General features: G+C 37.6%; 1 protein-coding gene across 4 annotated transcripts in view; it reads left to right on the forward strand.

Annotated features, from left to right (window-relative positions):
• The window catches only part of HOOK3 (hook microtubule tethering protein 3), a 107,943-nt gene that overhangs the window by 70,419 nt on the left and 12,855 nt on the right, over positions 1-24,669 (forward strand). For all 4 annotated transcript variants that reach the window (XM_081809604.1, XM_081809593.1, XM_006735350.3 and 1 more), the window contains 6 exons: positions 729-798; positions 3,110-3,250; positions 13,533-13,620; positions 18,506-18,540; positions 21,895-21,977; positions 23,404-23,504. In XM_081809604.1, coding sequence (XP_081665730.1) covers positions 729-798; positions 3,110-3,250; positions 13,533-13,620; positions 18,506-18,540; positions 21,895-21,977; positions 23,404-23,504 — 518 coding nt within the window. The remainder of the gene's footprint in view (positions 1-728; positions 799-3,109; positions 3,251-13,532; positions 13,621-18,505; positions 18,541-21,894; positions 21,978-23,403; positions 23,505-24,669) is intronic.

Here is a 24,669-nt window from a genome sequence, read left to right on the forward strand (position 1 = left end):
GAAGAAGGTAGCGGGAGGGGAAGAATGAAGCGGGGGAAATCGGAGGGGTGGACGAACCATGAGAGACGATGGACTCTGAAAAACAGGCTGGGGGTTCTAGAGGGGAGGGGTGTGGGAGGATGGGTTGGACTGGTGGTGGGTATTGAGGAGGGCACGTTCTGCATGGAGCACTGGGTATTATGCACAAACAGTGAATCATGGAACACTTCATCTAGAACTAATGATGTAATGTATGGGGATTAACATAAGAATAAAAAAAAGGAAAAAAAAAGCAAACAACACAACACAATGTGAAACAAAATAAAAACACATAAGCAGCAAACAAAAATAAAAATAAAAATAAAAAAAAGAAAATGTACATGTATATATTTGTATACATATATGTATTCAATGGAATATTGTTTGGCCATGAAAAGGAATGAAGTTCTGATAAGTTCTGCAATATGTTTGAGTTTTCAAAACATTATGCTAAATGAAGGAATCCAGACACAAGGTAGGTGTTGCTGATGGTTCTGCAGCATAGTGAGTGGAGTTACTGCCATTCAGTTATACACTGTACAGTTGTTAAAATGGTATTAATATAAGGCAACTGTGACATGGTCTTTTACTTGACTAAAATGAAGACTTTAAATGTTAAAATTAATGCTTAAAGTAGGGTTTCATGTAGAAACTAAAAGAAATCCATGTACTCTCTCTTAAACCTTGCATCCGTATTTGTACATTTATAGGGTTAATGCCTCTGGGAAGTCAAGAATCTTCAGATAGTCTGGCGGCAGAGATTGTTACACCTGAAATCAGGTAAGGAGATCGTGAAATTCAGTCATACTGCACAGTATTCCTGGAGGAAACTTAGTCCTCTGCAATATAGAGAGGATCAGTTTCTTTTTCCTTATTACTGACACTTTCAACATGAACTCAGTATTTAATGTCCATGTTTGCAGCATGTTAGAAGCTTTCTTCAGTTGGCCCAAGAGACTTGATTTTCCCACTTCAGTAGGATAATATTTCACACATTCATGGCAAATTAATATATTCGTGATTGGGTATCCTTACCAGACATTTAGCAGTGAAACCACTTGGCTTAAAGACAAAGGTTATGCCTAGCCAACAGCCTGCAAAATTAGTCACTAAGATTTATTTGTTAACTATATGAAATGGTCTGGGAAAGATATAGTAGACAGAAATATCTCCCCACCTCTACTACTCTTCCCTCAATATTACCTTACTTTCTTAGTCATAGTGTTTCTAAAATTCCATTTATTTCACTATATACCTGGCTTGATATGTAGGAATGAAAAATTAGGGGAGAGGCACCAAGTGTCCAGCAGAAGGAGAATGATTAATCCTGAATATTGCTTTTACCTTCTTTGGGACTATTTGCCGCCCCCCCTTTTTTTTAAAGATTTTATTTATTTATTTGAGAGAGAGAGAGCACATGAGAGGGTGGAGGGTCAGAGGGAGAAGCAGACTCCCTGCTGATCAGGGAGCCCGACGCAGGACTCGATCCCAGGACTCCAGGATCATGACCTGAGCCAAAGGCAGTTGCTTAACCAACTGAGCCACCCAGGCGCCCTATTTGCCGCCTTTTAAAATTGACACTGCCCTTGACTCTCCATAACATCTTTGAGGGGTATTAAGTGAAATAATGGTTGTGTAAGAGTTTTATGAACTCTGAAAGTTACCATAGGCATTCAGTTACTTGTTGAATAAATGACAACAATATTAATTTATTGTTGTTGGCATTTATTTAAGGAGGACAAACAAAAGGAGTATAATGCAGCACCAACAGTGGAAGCATCTTGTATACCTTTTACTTTTCTACCATCTGATGTGGTACTTTATTATTGGACCACTTGTGACATGGTCTTTTTTTATTTATGAATGCTTCTAATGCAGTTGGATTTTTAATCTGAGGAAGAGAAAAATGATAAAAATTCAACAAATAAAATGGCTTCTTTGAGTATGACTCAATACAAATTTAAATATACTCTGTTTCCAGAAGAGCTATCAAGAAAATGAAATGGTTGTGGTGCCTGGGTGGCTCAGTCGTTAAGCGTCTGTCTTCGGCTCAGGTCGTGGTCCCAGGGTCCTGGGATCGAGCCCCACATTGGGCTCCCTGCTCTGCGGGAAGCCTGCATCTCCCACTCCCGCTCCCCCTGCTTGTGTTCCCTCTCTCGCTGTGTCTCCCTGTCAAATAAATGTTTAAAAAAAAAAAGAAAATGAAATGGTAAAAGAGATGAAATATAACATTGTATTAGTTGAAGGTGTACAACTTGATGATTTCATATGTCTGTATTATGAAATGATCACTGCAGTAAGTTAACATTCATCACCACACGTTTTTTTTTCTTGTGGTGGTACTTTTTCTTCGAGCAATTTGGCAGAATGTGAATATTGTCTACAAATATCCACAAAACTACTTTTCCAGAAATTGATCCTAAGGAAATAACCAGTAAAGCTGATTGTTATTAACTTGTTAAAGCTCAAAAGTGGTTAACAATCAAATTTGGAATAATTGGGCATTGATTAAGTAACAACTCATCTACACTGTTCAACATGTCATTTGAAGTAGTCTGTTATCATTAATGTATAATGTTTAATGATATGAAAAAATTGTGAATAAGTGTAAACAGATGCAGCTCTAATACACCTTGTTAGCAAGAATACAGTTTATGCATATTTATAGGAATGGGCAGAATGCATATCTTGAAGGCATTCTTCATTGAATATTATATCTTGACACCAAGTGATTAGCGGTTCAAGAACATAGCATTAGAGGTCATGTTTTTTGATGAGAACTAAAGAACAAATATATAAATGCATTCATAGCTTAACCATTTAAACCTTTAGGAAATAAAATTTTGAAATATCATTCATTACAAATCATAATATTTGAAGATGCTGTTATCTTCACATTATCCATTCTGAAAAGAAAGTACTAAAGACCTGAAATGTAATGTCTTAGCCAGTTACAAGAGCTAAATTCTTTGCAGGTATTTTGTTTTTCCTTTCTGTTTTCTGTGTGAAATCTGTAATTATGCATAGCTGGATTTTGATAATGATATTGTATTGATGTGGCACATAATCACTTTTTCTTTTGCTCTTTCAGGGAGAAACTTATTCGTCTTCAGCATGAGAATAAGATGTTAAAAATTAACCAAGAGGGTTCAGACAATGAAAAAATTGCCTTATTGCAGAGTCTTCTGGATGACGCAAATCTACGCAAGAATGAACTGGAGACAGAAAATAGGTAGGAATGTAGATAGATGGCAGCATTTAGACACAGGTTTCCTCTGTTTTCCTTGATTTTGATACCCTTAAAGATTTGAATTTTATTTTGAATACTGATAATGTGTTATTCCATTTCATTTTTTTTTTCTTAAAGATTTTATTTATTTATTTGACAGAGACACAGCGAGAGAGGGAACACAAGCAGGGGGAGTGGGAGAGGGAGAAACAGGCTTCCTGCTGAGCAGGGAGCCCAATGCGGGGCTCGATCCCAGGACCCTGGGATCATGACCTGAGCCAAAGGCAGATGCTTAATGACTGAGCCACCCAGGCGCCCCTCCCATTTCATTTTAAGAGGACTTTAATCCATTTTCTCCATTTTCCTACTTACAGGCACACATGTGGAAAAGTTTTGTGCCTCTTTACAACAGCATTTCCCTCTGTATTTCTTCAAGCAGGATGATATCAGACTCCTCCCCTTTTCCCTTTATAATTACTAATTAAAACTAGAGGATTAAAAAAGAGTCTGATCATGGGGCGCCTGGGTGGCTCAGTCGTTAGGCGTCTGCCTTCGGCTCAGGTCGTGGTCCCAGGGTCCTGGGATCGAGCCCCGCATCGGGCTCCCTGCTCAGCGGGAAGCCTGCTTCTCCCTCTCCCTCTCCCCCTGCTGTGTTCCTTCTCTCTCTGTGTCTCTCTCTGTCGTAAATAAATAAAAAAATCTTTAAAAAAAAAAAAAGAGTCTGATCATTAATTCAACCTTTCACAATAATTTCAGTTCTATGCATTACCAGATTAATAAAGTTTACCCTGTTTTTATAAGCTAATATGTTGAAGGATCAGTTGATGTGAGACAAATAGGATCTATCATAACTGAATTGACAAGAACTTTGAAAAAAAAAAAAAACCCTGTTATTTCTTGTGAGCCCTAAATGTCATTCATTTTATAAACAATTCAATTATGAGAATTTAGAATCTGCAAATTAAACAAGAAAACCACTTTTCTGCTTGTAAGTTTTCAGTGTATTGAATTATGCAGTCATTCAAAGCTACTTTAAAGCAGTAGCTTACTCTGGAAAGGATTACTTTTATATTTTGTTGTGACAATCTTTTGGTTCTTTCCCTTTTTGGAAATGTTTCTTAGATACCAAACATATTTCCTTCACACTGTGATGTACTGTCATTTTTGAGGGATTTGACATTTTTATTAATGGTTTCATAGTTTGCCTGATATTACAGATTGTTTATTATGCCCGATTGATTTGACACTTCCCAGGTGTGAGTCAATCTTGTGAGTCAACATTGTTATGACAATTTTACATGTTCTGCCTTTCTTGGCACTTTAATTTTTAAAGCTGCTGAGGAAGAATCAGCGAACAGTATAAATACCAGGGTGATTATTAGAGCAAAATTAAGCATAAGCAGAAGGAGAACAGTTTTATATCAATTCTTAGAGCATAAAGAATGAATACTTCTTAAAAATACTTAGAAAAAGTTTGAAATGAAAAGGGGAGAAAAGGGAATTGCAGAAAGCAGCTGGTAATCACACAGTCCCATGGTGAGAGCACCTTCTGTTCAACTCCATCATCCTTTGCCTCCAGGCTATATTTTAACCATCTTACAGGAAGGCCTTCTGTGTACCCTAATTTTTTTCCAGTGAATCAACCACACAACTTCCTTTATAATGCTTTGCATTGTTCCTCATAGGCCTTATAGCTGTTGGTCTTCTCTCATCAGAAACAAAACAACTACTTGTCATTTGTACAGCACTCATGTTGTAGATGACAGATTACCTTCCAAGTCCCGATGGCATTTACAGCTGTTTACAACTTAGTATCGTGTTTGTTCTTTTTTTAAATCATTTTATCTTATTTTTTCATCATGATCAGTATACTCTTTAATCCCAATCCCTTCTTTCCTCCATCCCTACACCCATTTCCCTTCTGATAACCATCAGTGTGTTCTTTATAGGTAAGAGTCTGTTTCTTGATTTGACTTTATTTTTTCTTTCCTTTGCTTATTTGTTTTGTTTCTTAAATTCCGCATGTGAATGAAATCATGTAGTATTTGTCTTTCTCTGGCTGACTTATATCACTTAACATTATACTCTTTAGCTCTTTGATGTTATTGCAAATGGCACGACTTCGTTCTTATGACTAATACTCCATAGATAGGTGGTATATATACCACCTCTTCTTTATCTATTCACTTATCAGTGGGCATTTTGCTGCTTCCATAGTTTGACTATTGTAAATTATGCAGCAATAAACATCGGGGTGCATATATCCTGTTGAATTAGTGTTTTTATATTTTGGGGTACATACCCAGTAGCGCAGTTACTGGATCATAGGGTGGCTGTATTTTTAACTTTTTGAGGAGCCTCCATGCTGTTCCCACAGTGGCTGCACCAGTTTGCATTCCCACGAACAGTGCAGGAGTGTTCCTTTCTTTCCATAGCTTCGTCAACACTTGTTTCCTGTGTCTTTGATTTTAGCCATTCTGACAGGTGTGTGGTGATATATCTCATTGTAGTTTTGATCTGCATTTCCCTAATGATGAGTGATGTTGAGGATCTTGTCATGTGATGTCTCTTGGCCATCTGGATGTCTTCTTTGGAGAAATGTCTGTTCATGGGGCACCTGGTGGCTCAGTCGGTTAAGCGTCAAACTTCCGCTTGGGTCATGATCTCAGGATCCTGGGATTAAGCCCCACATCGGGCTTCCTGCTGAGTGGGGAGTCTGTTTGTCTCTCTCTCTCTCTCTCTCCTTTTGCCCCTCCCCCCAGTCATGCTCACTCTCTCAAATCAATAAATAAAATCTTAAAAAAAGAAATGTCTGTTTATGTTTTCTGTCCTTTTTTTTAATAGAATTTTTTGGTTTTTGGTTGTTGTGTATGTTTTTTCTATCTTTTAGATATTCTTTATCAGATATGTCCTTTGAAAATAGCTTCTCCCAGTCCATAGGTTACCTTTTAGTTTTGTTGATCGTTTGCTTTGCTGTGCAGAAACTTTTTATTATGATGTAGTCCAATAGTTTGCTTTTGCTTTTGTTTCCCTGCTTCAGGAGACATCTAGGAAAATGTTGTGATGGCTGAGGTCAGAGAGATCACTGCCTGCACTCTCTTTAAGGATTTTTATGGTTTTAGGTCTCACATTTAGGTCTTTCATCCATCTTGAGTTTATTTTTGTGTATGATCTGTCCATTGATATAAGTGGGTGTTAAATTCCCCTACTATTATTGTATTACTATAGATTAGTTCATGTTTGTTATTAACTGTTTTATGTATTTGGGTGCTCTCATCTTGGGTGCATAAATTTTTTAAATCTTTATATTCTCTTGTTAGATTGTCCCCTTATATGGTATCCTTCTTTGTCTCTTGTTACAGTCTTCTTGTTGTTGTTTTTTAAAGATTTTATTTATTTGAGGGGCTCCTGGGTGGCTCGGTCGATTAAGCATCTGCCCTCAGGTCATGGTCCCAGGGTCCTGGGATCAGGCTCCCTACTCAGCGGGGTGCCTGCTTCTCCCTCTCCCTGCTTGTTCTCTCTCTCTCTCTCTCAAAGATTTTATTTATTTGAGAGAGCAAGAAAGCATGAATCAGGGCAAGGGTCAGGAGGAGCAGGAGAAGCAGGCTCCCCGCTGAGCAGGGAGCCCAGTGCGGGACTCAAGCCCAGGACCCTGAGACCATGACCTGAGCCGAAGGCAGATGCCCAAACAACTGAACTACCCAGCATCCCTACAGTCTTCGTTTAATTTTTTTTTTTTAAAGATTTTTACTTATTTATTTGACAGAGAGAGAGAGACAGCGAGACAGGGAACACAAGCAGGGGGAGGGGAGAGGGAGAAGCAGGCTTCCTGCTGAGCAGGGAGCCCAATGCGGGGCTCGATCCCAGGACCCTGGGATCAAGACCTGAGCGGAAGGCAGACGCTTAACCTCTGAGCCACCCAGGCAACCCCAGTCTTCGTTTTAAAGTTTACTTTGTCCATTATCAGTATTGCTACCCTGGCTTTCTCTTGACAACTATTTGCGTGATAGATGTTTCTCCATCCCCTCACTTTCAATCTGCAGGTGTCTTTAGATCTGAAATGAGACTCCTTGTAGGCAGCATATAGATGGGTCTTGTTTTTCTATCTACTGTCACCCTGTGTATTTTAATTAGAGCATTTAGTCCATTTACATTCAATGTAATTATTAATAGCTATGTATTTTTTGCTGTTTTGTTACTTGTTTTGTGGTTGTTTCTATAGTTTTTATGTGATCCTTTCTTCCCTTGCTCCATTTCCTGGTTTGTTGGCTTTGTTTCATAATATATTTGGATCCCTTTCTCTTTATTCTTTGCATATCTATTACTGGTTTTGATTTGTGGTTACCATTAGGTTTGTATATAATATCTTCTGCATATAGCTGTCTATATTAAGTTTAAACCCATTTTTTACTCCTCTCCCTCCTCCCCATGTTTTAGGCATGTGGTATCATATTTTACATCCTTTCCTTTTATGAATCCCTTGACTGAATTTTACCAAAATACTTATTTTTACTACTTTCATGTTTTTTACTTTTCATACTCCTTTATGGCCTTTCCTTTCCTCTCAGAGTCCCCTTTCATATTTCTTGTAGGGCTGGTTTAATGGTCATGAATTTCTTTAGTTTTTGCTTGTCTGAGAAACTTATCTCTCCTTCTATTCTGAATGATAGCCTTGCGGGATAGAGTATTCTTGGCTACAGATTTTTCCCTTTCAGCAGTTGGAATAGCATGCCACCCCTTCTGTCCTGTGAGGTTTCTGCTGAGAAATCTGTCAATAGCTTTATGGGGTTTCCCTCATATGTAACTGTTTTCTTTTCTCTTGCTGCTTTGAAAAAAAATTTTTTAATCCCTACTTCCTGCCATCTTATGTGTCTTGGTATGGACCTTTTTGGAGGAGGCGGGGGGTGGTCTCTGTGCCTCCTGGATCTGGAATCTGTTTCCTTCCCCAAATTGGGGAAGTTTTCAGCTATTATTTCTTCAAATAAATTTTCTGCCCCCTTATCTCTCTCTTCTGAGATCTCTGTCATGCAGATGTTATTACCTTTGATGGAATCACTGCTTCCCTAACCCTGTTCTGAATTTGCTTAATTTTCTTTCCTCTCCTTTGCTTAGCTTGGTTACTTTCCATTGCTCTTTCAGGTCATTAATTCATTCTCTGCTTCATCTGGCCTGCTATTTATTCCATCAAGTGTATTTTTAATTTCATTAATTGTGTATGTCATCTCTGATTGGTTCCTTTTTATTTTTATTTTTATTTATTTTTTTATTTTTTTTAAAGATTTTATTTATTTATTTGAGAGACAGAATGAGATAGAGAGAGCATGAGAGGGGGGAGGGTCAGAGGGAGAGGCAGACTCCCTGCTGAGCAGGGAGCCCGATGCGGGACTCGATCCCGGGACTCCAGGATCATGACCTGAGCCGAAGGCAGTTGCTTAACCAACTGAGCCACCCAGGCGCCCTCTGATTGGTTCCTTTTTAATGCTGTGTGAAGGATCTCACTGATGTCCTCCATTCTTTTCTCAAGTCCAGTGAGTATCTTTATGATCGTTACCTTATATTCCCTGTCAGGCATATTACATATATCTGTTTTGCTTTGGCCTCTTGCTGTGGTTCGGTCCTCTTCTTGCATTTGGCACATATTTCTGTGTCTCCTCATTTTGTCTTATTTTCTGTGTCTGTTTCTGTTAGGAAAGTCAGCTACTTCTCTTGCTCTTAATGATAATAGCCTAATGAAGAAGAGGTTCTGTAGTGCAGTGTTGCCTGTTCCTCAGGGCCTGCCACTTCAGGGAGGGTCTCCTATGTGTGTGCTCTGCTGTTGAGTCTTGACCTCTTTTTCCTTCATTCCAGTGTGTAGAGGCTCTCTTTGCCTATTGTGGGCAGTGTTTGGTCCCCAGCAGGGGTGGGGAGTGTTTTAACAAGGTGCACAACAGTGTGCTTATGAAATGAGATCTGCTCCACAAATGAGACCAGAGGTCCCACAAAACACACAAGTTGGGAGATGTGATGTTGGCAGGGTTTGTGCCAGTCTTCTGGAGGGCGGAGCGGTTGGGGGGCGGGCGCTACAGCACTGGGCCCAAGGGGAGTGTGACTAAGAAGGGTGGAACCATGGGGCAGTGTTTAGTGCAAGGAAGTTAGGTAGGAGTGGTGGCTATGCGCTTATGCTGGGGGACAGGGGGAAGGAAATGGCACCTGCCAGGTCCTTTATTCCTGGAAGGGTCTCTCTGCATGATCCCTGTTTCTCTGGGCCACATTCGGAGATGGGCAAATCACTCCCTCTGGCCTACCCTCAGCGTTTTTCAAATTGCTAGTTCTATGCTCTATCCACACTGCTGTTTAAGGGCTGGGACACTGCTTCCTATTGCAGTCAGGGCTCTACCAGAGCCAGGCTCACCAGTTTTTTAAATTCCAGGCTTTAAGTCCTGCTCATTTTAAGAACTCAAGAAATTTAGCCCCTCTCACTTTCAAAGTCAAATATTACAGAGATCCGTCCTCCCTGTTCAGGGCTCCCTGGTGTGAAAGTGTGTTTTCCACCTTTCTCCATGCCACGGGCTCCCTCCCCACTGTGGGCAGTCATGGTCTGTTTCACTCCCAGGCTGTGACTTTGCCCTTCCTACCTTCTTCGATGGGACCTCTTCCCTACCTTTAGTTGTGAAGTTTGTTCTGCCAGTCTTCGAGTCGTTTCCTGGGTTATTTACACTCATATGAGTGTTATCTAGTTGTAACTGTGGGACATGGCAAGCTTAGGGTCCTCCTACTCTGCCATCTTCCCGGCAGACCTTTTTCTTGAATTACAGTACTGATTGATAACTTACCTTTGTAGTATGACCATCTGTAACCTAGAACAACAATAACAACAGCTAATGTTTATTAAGCTTTTGTTTGTTCCAAACATTGTGCTATTCGTTTTAAATATGTGGTCTTATCTTTATTAAAGTTTTACAGGTGAGGGAATTTGGGCTCAGACCCAGGCTACCTGAATTGAAAGCCTCTACCTAATCCATACCTTTTTTTTTTTTTTTTTTAATATTTTTAGTTTTAAACAATTTCTACACCGAGCTTGGAGCTTGAACTAAATCCGAGAGCAAGAGCCGCATGCTCCACCAACTGAGCTAGCCAAGCACCCCATCCATACCCTCTTTCTTGTCAGTTTATCTTTTGCCATGTTTGCAAAACATTTTTTTCTGTCTTCCCCTCATGGAATGCTTTTTCTCTTAAGTGAATTACCCTAAGTTTGTTCTTACTGAGTTTAATAAGTATTTACATGACCTTGTCTCTAACTTAACTTCTTACTAGTTCCACTGAATCTTTTAACTTAAATGCAGTTTGTTCACCACCAATATATTGTCTGTCAGAAGGAAAGGTTTGTAGTAAACCTCCAAAGTCCTTCCAATTAGTTTTCCCAGTAAGTTGGCATTTTTTAAATCTGTAATACCTGCTAACCCTCACTTAGGGAGCTTTGTCAAAGTATACATGTTCTTTTTCCCTTCCCTCTCAGAGTTTATTATGATCTCAAGTTCACCCTCTTTCTATACCCCCCTGACAATTATATGTAAGTAGATTTAAGATGTTAACTAACTAGGGACACCTGAGTGGCTCAGTCAGTTAAGCATCTGCCTTCGGCTCAGGTCATGGTCCCAGGGTCCTGGGATTGAGACCCACATCGGTCTCCCTGCTCAGAGGGAAGCCTGCTTCTCCCTCTCCCTCTGCTACTCCCCCTCCTTGTGTGCTCTCTCTCTCTTAAATAAATAAATAAAATCTTAAAAAAAAATCTTTTAAAAAAAGATGTTAACTAAACTTCTGAAGGGGGAGAAAATAGGTAGAGGCAATTCACATTTATAGAGTGCATATTATGTACAGGTACTGTGCTGGACACTCTGTATGTTATTCTTACTCTTCTAAACAACACCATGAAGTAGGTATTATAATCCTCATTTATTTTGATTTTTTGAAGTTTGCATTTTTTGGAAAAAGATGAGCTCATATATTTTTTCTCACTTATATTTGTGTAGCTTCATACCTATGTGTGTGTGTGTATACTTCACACTTTAATAGTTATATTGCTGTGGGTGTTGGTCTGTTCCCCCTTACTAGACATTTGAGTTGTGTTCAAATTCTTGAACATCTTGATATGGATTTATTATACATTATGTTAATTACCACGCCTAATAGGTTATAGTATTTGTTGACTAAATAATTTCAAAATGGCTAAGATGGATAGTTGAAATACTCTAATAGTTTGAAATATATTTTCATATTACTTTCTGAAAAGATTGAACAAAGTTACAGTGTCACTAGTAATGTATTTATATATCTCCCCATATTGAATATGGATTTTCAGATAATTCCTTCACTATTTAAAAAGCGCCCAAATTTTCTATTCCTTGATTTGAAAAACATCAGTTATTATTATAGATTTGATTGAATTTTTACTGTGATTTTCACTAATTATTGAACTTGGAACATTTATGGTAAGAATTTCTTACAGTTTATTTAGTAAAAAAAAATTGTTTATTGAATTTTCTGGCTGTTTGGATTCTAAGAATTCATTGCCCTGTTTCGTCCTTAATTCAAGGTAGTCTGGCTTCTACCATTTCACTAAGGTGTTTCCTACTAAAATAACCAGTCATCTCTCAAATGGCCAATCCAGTGGGAGCATTCAAGACTTTATCTTTCCTCATGTCTATTGTATTCATTATTGTTGATCATTTTCCCCTTAAACTTTTTTTTTAATTTCAGTTAACACACCTCTCCTATGTTTCTCCTCATTCTCTTCAGGGTGAAGTTCCTCTTTCTACCCCTCTGCTTGGTGACCTGCCATGGACCATCTTTGTTCCTCTTTTCCCCTCTTCTTCACATTCTTTCTAGTTAGTGTTTTTTTTGTTCATGGCTTCAGTTAACTCCAAATGGCTCTCACATCTATATTTTCAACTCAGAGTTCTCTTTGTGCTTCAGATGCACAGATACAGCCTTTTGACAGATACCTCTAGGCACTGCATTTTCAACAAATACAAAATAAGTTTATCTTCCCTTCTCAACCTGTTTCTCCTGTATTCTCAGTAAATGTTTTTCAGTAGTTCAAACCAAAATCCTAAGTGTTATTTTTTATTTCTTGTATTCTTTTGCCCTTTAACTACATATCAACCTTGTTACCTCTTCTTTCGGGCAGACTTAGTAATAATTGTGGTAGCCTCTTCCCGGTCTTCATACCTTCACTTTGACCTTTTTAATAACATTTTACTCTATCAAACCAATGTGATGTCTAAAATGTCTCAGTTTCACCCTTCTTGCAGCCCTTTAGGGTGATTGCCCAAGACCTAGGGAACCAAGTTGGTGTACTGGATGTTACATCATAATGACTTAGAGAATTTCTGAGCTCCAGAGTCAGCATTATTTTAAAGGCTGGGTGGGTTATTCCATTTCAGCCAGATTTTAGGCCAGATTATAAGTTCTAAATACTTCTGCATTTCATACAAGTTTGCACCCAACCTCTCCTCTTCTCTGGTTTCACCTCTAGCCATTCTGTCCCTCATAATTTAGTCTTTAGACATGCCATTCTTAAAGAATTTGTTATTATTTATTTATTTTTAATTTTAAGTAGGCTCCACGCCCAACATGGAGCTTGAACTCACAACCCTGAAATAGTCACATGCTTTACTGACTGAACCAGCGAGTCGCCCCTTTTTTTAAAGATTTTTTTTTTGAGTAGGCTCTAGACATGCCATTCTTAAACTCACTATACCCTTTCATTTTCTGTGTGCTTTGGACATTGTGAATTCTCTGTCTTAAATCTGCTTTCCACCCTTAATCACTTAAGTATTTTATTTTTTGTTCCAGTCTCAGTTCAGTCAAGCCTAACTCCTCCACACAATTAGATAAAGTTCTTGCTGCTTCAGGCAGTCTTTATTCCTTTTTGGTACCTCTTTGTGCTATGTGGAAGTATTTATCTTGTATTTTAACATTTTGCTTCCCCACTAAATTCCTTGAGTATAGGGATCTTTTAGCACAGTGCTGAGCATAGTGCCTGACACATAGTTTGAATAAACATGTATTGACGTGAACTTCAGATAATTAGATATGTATAAGTACACTTGTGCAACAAAATATGTCTACTAAAGTACCATTTTTTATTTCAAGTAAAATGAAAACCAGAACAGTGCGCTGCACTACTATCTTAACATGAGGGTTTGTTTTGTTAATTATACTGTCTTTCTAACCAATATGACAACCTAGGGAGAAGATAGAAATAAGTCTGAACTTGGAAAATTAATACGCATTTGATTTCTAGGCTGGTGAATCAGAGACTTCTGGAAGTGCAGTCACAAGTTGAAGAATTGCAAAAATCTTTACAGGATCAAGGCTCAAAAGCAGAAGATGTAAGTTTTGATATGTACCAACCAATAGTTTCACAGTGTTAAGAAAAGCTATAAGTTTTGTTTTTTATTTGATTGTCTCTACCAGAATAATGTATATTGGTTATGGAAAAGAAGCAATATTTTCCTTTTACTAACATTCCTTATGAAAAGGACCAGACAGTACTTCATTGTACTGATTAGAATCACTCTGCTGGGAATAGAAGTTTATTTGTAGTCATTAGCTAAGGAATTAATTGAGGCATTGTGGAGTTTTTGTTTTAGGAAATGGGGAAGCTAGGATTTTTTCTTTAAGTTTTTATTTATTCACTTAAGTTCCTCAACACCCATTGTGGGGCTCAAACTCATGACCCTGAGATCAAGAGTCGCATGGTCTTCTGACTGAGCCAGCCAGGCTCCCTGAGGCCTTTGTTATAAGTGTGTTCATCTCAGTTTTCAGAGTTCAGGGTTTTTCCAAACTCTGGCCAACAACAACAAAAATGCTGGTAGAAATTTAGCATGTTCAAGTAGAAATTTTTTATGTGTAATTGATATTTTTAAAAATAATGCTATCCTAAGAAATAACTGTCTCTGAATTTCTGAATCCCTCTTGCTACCCCTACCCTGCCCCACTCAAATATAAGTTCACGGACCTTTTTTTTTTAATATTCCCTTATACTCTGCATAACTGTCATAGCCTTGCCTGCTTGACTGGCATGCTCACATTAGTATATAGTAAATGTGTTGAGCCAGAACTGGATGGACTTTCATCTTCTCATGCTCACTTTCTAAATTATCACAGTGCTTTTGTAGCACGTAGTAGTCAGTCTCTGATGAAAGTGTAAATAAGTTTTGCAAATCCTTTCCATTTAATAAGCAGTATACAGTGCAACTGCAACTATAGAGTATTCAAAAATAGTGTAAAGGGGGGGAACCTTAATTTTAGTGACCAATCTTTGCTTCAGACAGTTGGTTCTTCTTTTATTATTGTTAGTGTAATTTGCTATAAACTCTGGCCTTTGGGTATAAACCTCTACATAGTTGCTTTCATTGATAGTCTTTTTGGAGAATCGTCAAAACTATAGACATATCGTTTCTGTCCAGTCTTATTAATGTAAGAACGTATGAAAACAAAAGGAACCAATGAAAGGGTGTTAAACCAGTTATATTACTTAAAACCTGCAAGTATTAGATCTAGAAAGCTCATTATTGACCTCATTTTATGAGTTTCATAAACATAATCTACTATTGGCAGTATGCTCTTTCTAAGATCACTGGTTTTGGTTTATCCTTTAATTAATGTGTGGGTAGTCCTTCTTAGATCCCAAATTGATTCCTAGTTCCTAAAATTGTCACCAACATCTAAACTACCTTATTCCCTTATTAAAACAGAACTAGTTTGAAATGTCATGGTTTACTTTTTAAACATGTTTTTAATCCAGAATGCTAAACCAGAAAGAGGTGAAGCAAAACCAACATTATTGTATTAAAATATTAATAAGGCTAACTAAGACTATCTTAGAGATGAATTTAAGTGATTTCTTCAGTGAAATCACTTGGTCTCTAAAACTTTGAGGAGACTTTTTGTTGCTTTGTTATGGGAGAAAGGGAAGGGCATGTGGTACATAGGGAAAAAGAATGGTAGAACATCAGTATCAGCCTACCTTAGTGTTATAGCGATAGCCACCATATGTACTTGATTCTCTTACTGGTATTAGAACATACAGAAGGAGTTTATTCTGTAAAAAACAATTTTGCGTAGCCTGATTTAGGTATCACTGTGGTAATCAAATCTAATTAAATATGCTGTGTGCCATTACTTAGAGAACATACTTCAGAAGTGAGTGCCAGCCCTGAAAGTACTATTTGCATAAATTAGTTTATTTGACTGCCCAGATGCTAAAGAGAGGTGTTGCTCTAAATTCTTATATATTCCCTTAGAGTTCTTTCATATATATATAGAAAAGATTCAGATAGGAACTTTCCTCATTGCTATATGCCTCAAATCCAGCAAATGTTTGATGTTTTCGTCTTCTCTTTCACAAACCTCTAGTGTTGCATCTCAGGAATACCAGGTAGTACGTAGAACAAACTGCCAAATGGAACTGGTCCTCTCTGAAGAACAGTATAATTTCTGCCCATTTCTGTTACCAAAAGCACAGTCCTTTCATATGACCTGAAGTCAGAGTAGGATGGTTTACACATTTTTATTATTATTTTTATGTCATTTATTTTTAGCATGGAAGCAGAAAAGCATTGTTATATCCAGTCATATGGATAATTTGAGCTAGCTACAGTGTATAAAACTCAAGAGAACAAGACAGGATGAGGAGACCATAGAAGAAAGAAAAATGTACATTTTTGAAAAAAAATGCATAACTTTTACTTCTGTTCATGAATTACTAAATCGTTCCTTCTATTGGCTGCTGTGTTTGCTTCATACTAATATGTCCTCTCTGTCTCTTGGCATGGTTTCTGCTCAAAAGGCTATTGTAAGTATGGCTTCCTATTCATTTCTATATATTGAGCAAATATTTTATTTATATACATTCTCTTCCATCATAGTTGATGGTATTGAAATTTTTAATTATGGGAATTTTATGCAAATGAGTGTTATTTGCCTTACAGGTTTATGCCCTTTACACTTAAGATATTTAAAGGATATTGAAAACTTAACAAGTCAAACCAAAAAGACCTCTGTTCTTATTTGTCTCCCCCATCCCACTCCTGCTCTACCTCCTTGTTATAATTAGTACATTTTTATAAATTATTTGGAAGCTTCCTATTGCAGTCTGGCCTCCTCCTCCCACCTACTTTAATAGTAACAGTCTTCAGTGGAGAGGTGGTGGAGTATAGGAAGCATGGAAGTAAAGACCATGCATAAACTTTGGAGTCTGGCAGACCTGGGTTTGTTTTTTGTTTTGTTTCAGACCTGGGGTTTAATTTTGGGTCTGCTACTTGAAAGTTACTGAATGTCTCCCCAGTCTCACCTTCCTCAACTATAAGATGAGGCTAATATTGCTCATAGTTGTGAGATTAACATGAGACTGCAGTGCCTAGTGTATTAACCATTCATGAGATGAATATTGTGTATTATCTCAGTTAAAACTAATTTTGCTAGAGCCTAGTCAAAAGGTAAATGCAAAATTACAGTTAAGGTATTTAGAAAGTATTTTCATTTTACCATCTGTACTAAAGAATGAACAAAGCAATAACTGAAAGTTAACAGAATTATTGCTTTCTTTTATATTTGGGGCAAGCACTGATAGGGGGCCTTGTAGTCCATTGATATAGTTTACATATTGAGCAAAGAAGTAAATTTGATAAATTCCAGAGCTGTGTTACAATGGACTTGAATAAACAGTTATAGTAATCATTTTTAAATACGGTGACTGAAAATCGAAGAATTCAGTGTAAAGATTTTTCCTCCCCTCACTGCTGCTTTTGACTGATTGGACAATTTGTTTTATAAGCCTATATTAATTGGGTTTGGCTGAATTTATCTCAAAATGGAATGTTTCATAGAATTCATTAATAATATGTACCCTACAAGTGTTAAGTTTAATTACAAAACCTAGTGGTCCCTTATAGACTGCCACTATTTTTTTTTATTTTTAGGCCAATTCTAATCTGCTTTTTTAGGAGACTGTGTGTGTGTATGTGTTTTGAGAGTGAGAGAGAAAGAGCACACACGTGACCTGGGGGGAGAAGAAGAATGTTAAGCAGGCTCCACGCCCAACGCTAGCCACCACAGGCTTTGATCTCCTGATCCTGAGATCATGACCTGAGCTGAAATCAAGAGTCAGGTGCTTAACTGAGCCATCCAAGCGCCCAGACTCCCCACTGAGCATGGAGCCCAACACAGGGCTCCATCCCGGGACCCTGAGATCATGACCTGAGCCGAAATCAAGAGTCAGATGCTTAAATGACTGAGCCACCCAGGCAACCCCCCCACCCAGGAGACTTTTTAAAAAAATACCCAGCCAGGGCACCTGGGTGGCTCAGTTGGTTGGGCGACTGCCTTCGGCTCAGGTCATGATCCTGGAGTCCCAGGATCGAGTCCCACATCGGGCTCCCTGCTTAGCAGGGAGCCTGCTTCTCCCTCTGACCCTCCCCCCTCTCATGTGCTCTCTGTCTCTCTCATTCTCTCTGTCTCAAATAAATAAATAAAATCTTTAAAAAAAAAAAAATACCCAGCCAAAGCTGCATTCTTCAGTAAATTAAATTCTGTGCACACAGCATCCTTCACATTCCCATACAATCATATAAATTATTTGTGTGCATATTCAGAAATCTCTGAGTAATATTTATGGAAATTAATCCTAGTCTCTATCATGATGCAAGGAAAATAATATAGTAGATAAAAAGTATGTTAGGGAAAAATCTATTATTATTAGAATTCTACCTGCCTTTTGGTTCCAGGAATATTAGGTCTATATATAAGTGGCCTTTTTATTAAATTCTTCCTCTTTTTTTTTTTAAGATTTTATTTATTTGATACAGAGAGTGAGACCGAGCACAAGCAGGGGAAGCAGCAGCAGAGAGAGAGGGAGAAGCAGGCTCTCCACTGAGCAGGGAGCCCAACACAGGGCTCGATCCTAGTCCTGACCTGAGCCTAAGGCAGACGGTTAACTGACTGAGCCAGCCAGGCGCCCCTATTCAGTTCTTCTTGACTATAAATAGAGACTTCAGATATGCAGTTTCTAGGTATTTTATACTGATTGCTATCATCATTTGCTGCTCTCTCTCTAGTCAAAGAGAAGTAGACTTAGGTACATTGTGTGTTTTGAGCTCTTTGACCAGAGAACTTAGAACTCATTCAGAGTCGATTACTACTCTACTTTTTATTTTTAAAAAATAATTTATTAGTTAAAATGTTAAATAAATTTCTTCTATTTTCCATTTCCAGTCAGTTCTTCTAAAAAAGAAGCTTGAAGAACATCTGTAAGTATAAAAGCTGTTGAATATCATTCTCCTATCCTCCAGTGAAACAGAAGTATTTTGTTAGGTGGTTACAGAGTATCTAGGCAATGGCACAGGTGGCCCCTGAAGATAGGGGAAATTATAAGACATATTAATAGCGTCTAAAGGGTCATCTCCACCCAGTGTCCTTAAGTCAAAATAAGTACTGCTTTAGAACTGTTTTCTCATATAAGATTCCAGAGTTTTATATCTTTGTGGTAGTATTTATAACTATAGTTAGGAGTTTGAGACACTCTAGGTCAGGAGGCAGAAACCTTTTTCTGTAAAGGGCCAGACATCAGTAACCTTAGGCTTTGCAAGCCATGGTCTGTGTCACAATCACTTAGCTCTATAGTTTGAAAGCAGCCACAGACTATAAATTAATGTTGTGACTGTTCCAATAAAACTTTATACAACAGGCAGCAGGCTGAATTTGGCCCATGGACTGTAGTTTGCCAGCTCTTGAGTATAGCAGGCTGAATTTTCCTTTTTAAGTAAAGTTTTATTTTAAAGTACTATAGAGCTTATCAGTAGCAGATTTTCAAACATTTCCTTGAACTGCAAATATATCTGAAAGTGACTTTTTAATCTAAAAATGAAATAAATCTTAAAATATTACATTTGTTTTCTCATGAAGAAATCTTCACCCATCTTTATCTTTAGCTGAGGTTGACATCGTTAGGAATGTTTTTGTGATTTTCTCACACCCAGTAATAATTTTAATCCTTCCTATCACTTTCTAGCAACACTCTCCTAACAAACACTGAGTGTAGGTTGGCCATGAATTGGTAGCCTGTTGGGAGTGTTACAGTGTTCTACTATGGTAAACTGGACATCCTCAGTATCACAGAGATAACTTTGACTTGTTCTACTATGATTGGAAAAAAAGTTCTATAATTTGGCAGTTTGTCTCATGCTGTCCAGTTGTTTTTTTTTAATCTGGGAAAAGTGAGATAATCCTAGGAACTGACACTTGCTGGCAAGTCTAACAAGGGGCAAATTCTTAATGCACTAGTAGAAGAGAAAATATTACCTCCTAGCCATTGTGAGGTTACCTAGAGTCCGAATTCAGTACTGAATTCTGTCCTTTTTTTCTTTCCCAACTCTATATTGCAAAAAAAAAAAGAATACCTGTTCTTTCATAAAACTGACCATTGTTCTGTGTTCGTTTACATAGCAAATATCTTCATCAAAAAGAATTATTAATGAGGATGAGGCCTGTTAGTCTCTAGTCTCCTGTGGCTGCCCCAATTACCACAAACTGGGTGGCTAAAAAAAAAAGCAGACATTTATCCTCTACCGGTTCTTGAGACTACAAGCCTAAAATCAAGGAAGTCAGCAGGATGGGTTCCTTCTGGAGGTTCTAAGGGAGAATCTGTTCCATTACCCTCTTCAGGCTGACTGCTAGCAATCCTTGGTGTTCCCTGGCTTATAGACACATCACTCCAATCTCTGTCTCCCCATCTTCACGTGGCATTCTCCTCTGTACGTTTTGTCTTCACATGGCCTTCTTATAGGGATACCAGTCTTTGGACTTAAGGCCCACCCTGATCCAGCACGACCTCATCTTAACTAATTATATCTGCAAAGACGCTATTTTCAAATGATGTCACATTCCTAGGTATTGGGGGTTAGGACTTCGCCATCTTTTTTGGGAGATATAATTCGATCCACAAGAGGGTCCATAGACATTTCAAAAGGAGGTCATTCTCATGCAAATTAAAAACTATAAGGAAGACTATTTTACATACACCAAATTGATAAAATTAAAAATCAGGCATACTAAGGATTGCCAAAGATGTTCAGCAGAGGTAATTCTATTGCCAAAGATGTTCAGCAATGTATACTGCACTGAGTATACATCAATTTACTTAACAAACTGAACATGCACATATTCTGTGACCCATCAATTCCACTCCCTACATTAACCCTAGATTCCTAGAAATGCTATTATCCATGTGTCAGGAGACATGTAGAAGAAAGTATGAAAGAATATTGTTTGCAGTCACAGAAAAGTAGAACCAATACAGATACCACCAATTTGTAAAACAATAGCTAGAATGAGTTATGTTCAAACAGCAGAACACTATACTGCAGTAAAATGTGTAACTTAGGGCTTACACATCAGCATAAGTGAATCTCAAGAGCATGGTGTTAAGTAAAAGATGGAAGTCACAGAACAATACATATAGTATGATATATAAAGTAAAAATTTGGCAAAATTCACCAATATATTGGTTAGGAATACACACAAAGGCTCATCACAAAAGTCATAAGAAAGCTTAAAATTCTGGGTTTTGGGTTCCCTAAGGTTCTGGGATAATTTCTGTTTCATGACCTGTTTACTGGGCTTAAATTTTCTTATTCTTTTAACTACTGTATATACTCATTTTGTATCTAGATATGTCACACACTCAAAAAATTTGTTGAAAAAGAGATAGATTTATTAGAGTATTATGCATAGGAAAGACCTGAAATAGTCTTAAAGTGCTCTGTTTTCTTCTGTTTTTTTTCTGTATTTTCCAGATTATGCAGCCTTTTTTCCTCTCATATTACAAAGTGCCAAACTAAATAGAGAGAGAATTACACATATTGTAACTAACAGGAAGAAACTTTCTGTTCATTTTTTACTTTTGTATTGGAATATAACTTACATAAAGTACACTAATTTTAAGTCCCTAAGTTTGATGAATGTTTTTCTACATACATAAGTATCCCAGATCAACATATAGAATACTTCCAGCAACTCATTAGGATTCTTCATTCTCCCTTTTAATTGATTGATTCCATCCCCAAACTAGCCAATATGCTGCTCTCTTATCACCTTTCATTAGTTTTGACACATTCTGAACTTCCTGTAAAAGGGATCCTATAGTATTACCCTTTTGTATTTGACTTTCTTTGTTCAGTGTTATTCTGTGATATCTATCCATGTGGGTGCATGTGTCATTAATTCTTTTTTATTGGTGGATAATATTCTTTCTAGTTCGATTTTTAGCACTATTTTGCAATAATATTTTTGCATTGTATAATCTCTGTAAAATTTTAAATTAATTTTTATAATATCCTATTCCTAGAAAAAAATGAAGATCATTAAGTTCTGTGTACCCTCTTGTGCATGTTTATGTAAAAGAAAAAACTATTTCAAAGTCTGAGATTTTTGTCTCTTTTTTTACCTATTTTAAAAATATATATTAAATTCATGTTGTATTAGGCTTTTTATCCTTTTTTGTTTCGTAGCACTTTTGTGCTATGCAAGTGTATCCCAAGAACAAAGAAGTTAAGTGGAAAAAAAAAAAAAAAACAGTTGACAATGTGTTAAATATTTTGTTGCAGAGAAAAGCTTCATGAAGCCAATAATGAATTGCAGAAGAAGAGAGCCATTATTGAAGATCTTGAACCACGATTTAATAACAGCTGTGAGTTTTCCCTAATTAGCGTAGTTGTTTTTAATTGAAGTATAGTTGACATGTTATATTACTAATTGCCACAGTTTTGTGGGGTTTTTTTTAAGAGTTTATTTATTGAGAGAGAGAGTACACATGAAGGGAGTGAGGCAGAGGAAGCGAGAGTCCCAAGCTGATGCCACACTGGGCTCAGTCTCACAACCCTGAGATCATGACCTGAGCCGAAACCAAGAGTTGGATGCTCAACCAACCGAGCCACCCAGACACCTAGTGATGAGTTTATATAAAATTGTTTCTTTCAGAAATAGGTCCTATTACATATTCTAGCAATTAAAGAATTTGTCTGATTTACAGAAGGAGTATATAATCGTCTTTAAAGTATTTCTAATTATAGTTTTGAGTTTTCCTTAACTGTGGATGGTAATGAATATTTTATGAAATTAGCTATTTTCATAGTATACTTGCATGTAAGTCAGCCAAACTTTTACTGCTTTTGATATTTATACATGTAGGTAGCCTGATTTTATTAATGCTTTTGTGTGGAGCAGGACACAGACCTTCCCCCCACACACACCTTTTCTAACTGTGGTGAAATATATATCACATAAAAATGACCATTTTAGGGGCACCTGGGTGGCTCAGTTGGTTGAGCATCTGACTTCAGCTCTGGTCATGATTTTGGGGTCCTGGAATCAGGCCTGCAACAGGCTCCATGCTCAGTGGGGAGCCTGCTTGTCCCTTTCCTCTCCCTCGGGGCTCCCCCCTCCCTGTTCCGTGCTCTCTCTCTTTCTTTCTCTCTCTGTTAAATAAATAAAGTCCTTTTTAAAAATGATCATTTTAACCACTTTTTAAGTATATAGTTCAGGGACAGTACATTCACATTGTTGTACAAGCACTGTCCATTTCCAGAACTTTTTCATCATCCTAAACTGAAACTCTATGCCCATTAAAGAATAGCCCCCCATTCTCCCCTGTCCTCCCAGCCCCTAGGAGCCACTGTTCTACTTTCCTTCCCAGAGAACTGTTCTAAGTAAGTGTTCTAAGTAACTCATCTAAGTGGATTCATACATTTGTCCTTTCATGTCTGGCCTACTTCACCTGGTAGAACGCCTTTCATTTTCATTTATATGGTCTCCGTGTTGTCACGTGTATCAGAATTGAGGCTGAATAATATTCGATTATACATATTGACCACATTTTGTTTATGCACTCATGCATTGATGGATACTTTTTAATTTATGCATTTCCAAACTGAAGTTTTTGCTTATTTGTAAGAAAGCCTTTTTATAAAAACAAAAAATTATCAATTTTTAAAATAAAATTATAGGAATAGACCAGTCTCTCAAAGCTCCTACTTATTTTGTCATTTGAAATATTTTTCAGATTGTTACAATCTAAAAAAAATTTTTTTTTTCTTTTTTCACTCTCTCACCTGTAGCCTTAAAAATTGAAGAATTACAAGAAGCTTTACGGAAGAAAGAAGAGGAAATGAAGCAAATGGAGGACCGATATAAAAAATACTTAGAGAAAGCCAAAAGTGTAAGTATGAGTTTCCGGGCTTCTCCACTTTCTGATCATGCTTCACTGGTCATCCAGTTTAGTGCATGTACAGTGAGTTCTCACACCGAGAGCTATTAGGAGAAGAACAAAAGAAATGCCAAGGAAGAAGCAGTGATCAAAATAGGTTACCCCACAGAGTAGTTACTAATTATGAAGACGAAAATGGTCCTTTATGTAGAAAATAAGTGGCATTCACCTCCTTGGGGTAATAATCAAAATTAGCTACACTGATGGTAGACAACCAACAATATCTTGTGCCTCCTGATAGAGTAGCATTGTCAATAATATTTAACCTGAATCTAAGCAATCTTTTAGATCTCTCAGTTCCCAGGGAAAATGAGATTATTGAAACAAGTTAAATAACACATCATCAAATAAATCCAGAATTGGGGCTAAAAGTCAATGTTATGAAAAACAAAAATAGGCGTTGGAGTATGGGGGAGCACAAGAGGCTCTTCTAATTTAAAAGCGCCTGAAGTACCAAATGTAATGCATTAATCTTTGGGTCCTGAATTGGGGGTGGAAGGAGCAGTGATTTATCAAAGACATTTTGGAGACACCTGTGGAAATGTGGATTTGGACTGAATAGTGAGGACCTACAGAATTGTTCATTTTCTTACAGATGATGTTGGTACTGGGGTTGTGTAAGAGAATGTCCTTAGTCTAAAAAGATGCATGAGGTACTTAGGGGTTAATGTTGCCAGGTCTGCAGATTACCTTACAGTAGGCTCCCAAAAAGCGTGCGCACACGTGTGTGTGTGTGTGTGTGTGTGTGTATAGAGAAAATGTGGCAGTGCAGCAGTTGGTGAATTGGGATTAAAGGAAATGGATTTTTATTGTTTCCCTAGGTTTGATCAGTTTTGATAGTAAAAGTATTGAGCCGAAAAGCAAAAAGAGCTTTCCCAGGAGACTGCTAGTTGGCCAGCTAGAATTGCATCACATGCCCATGCCTAAACCAAGCAGAGGAGGTGATGGGGTCACAATGATAGGCTTTTTAACCATCAGGACTCTCTCTTCCAAGTATAGGGCTGCTCAGAGGCAGAGGGTAGCTGAGCCACATCAGAGGAAAGGGAAAGGGAAGACACCTGTCAGTAATGTCTGCTACAGTATTACTTATTAATTTTAAGCCAGAAGTACTACTTAT

This window comes from Leptonychotes weddellii, chromosome 2 (assembly GCF_054177405.1).
Source record: "Leptonychotes weddellii isolate Sample4059 chromosome 2, ASM5417740v2, whole genome shotgun sequence".
In the NCBI taxonomy this organism is placed as follows: domain Eukaryota; kingdom Metazoa; phylum Chordata; class Mammalia; order Carnivora; family Phocidae; genus Leptonychotes; species Leptonychotes weddellii.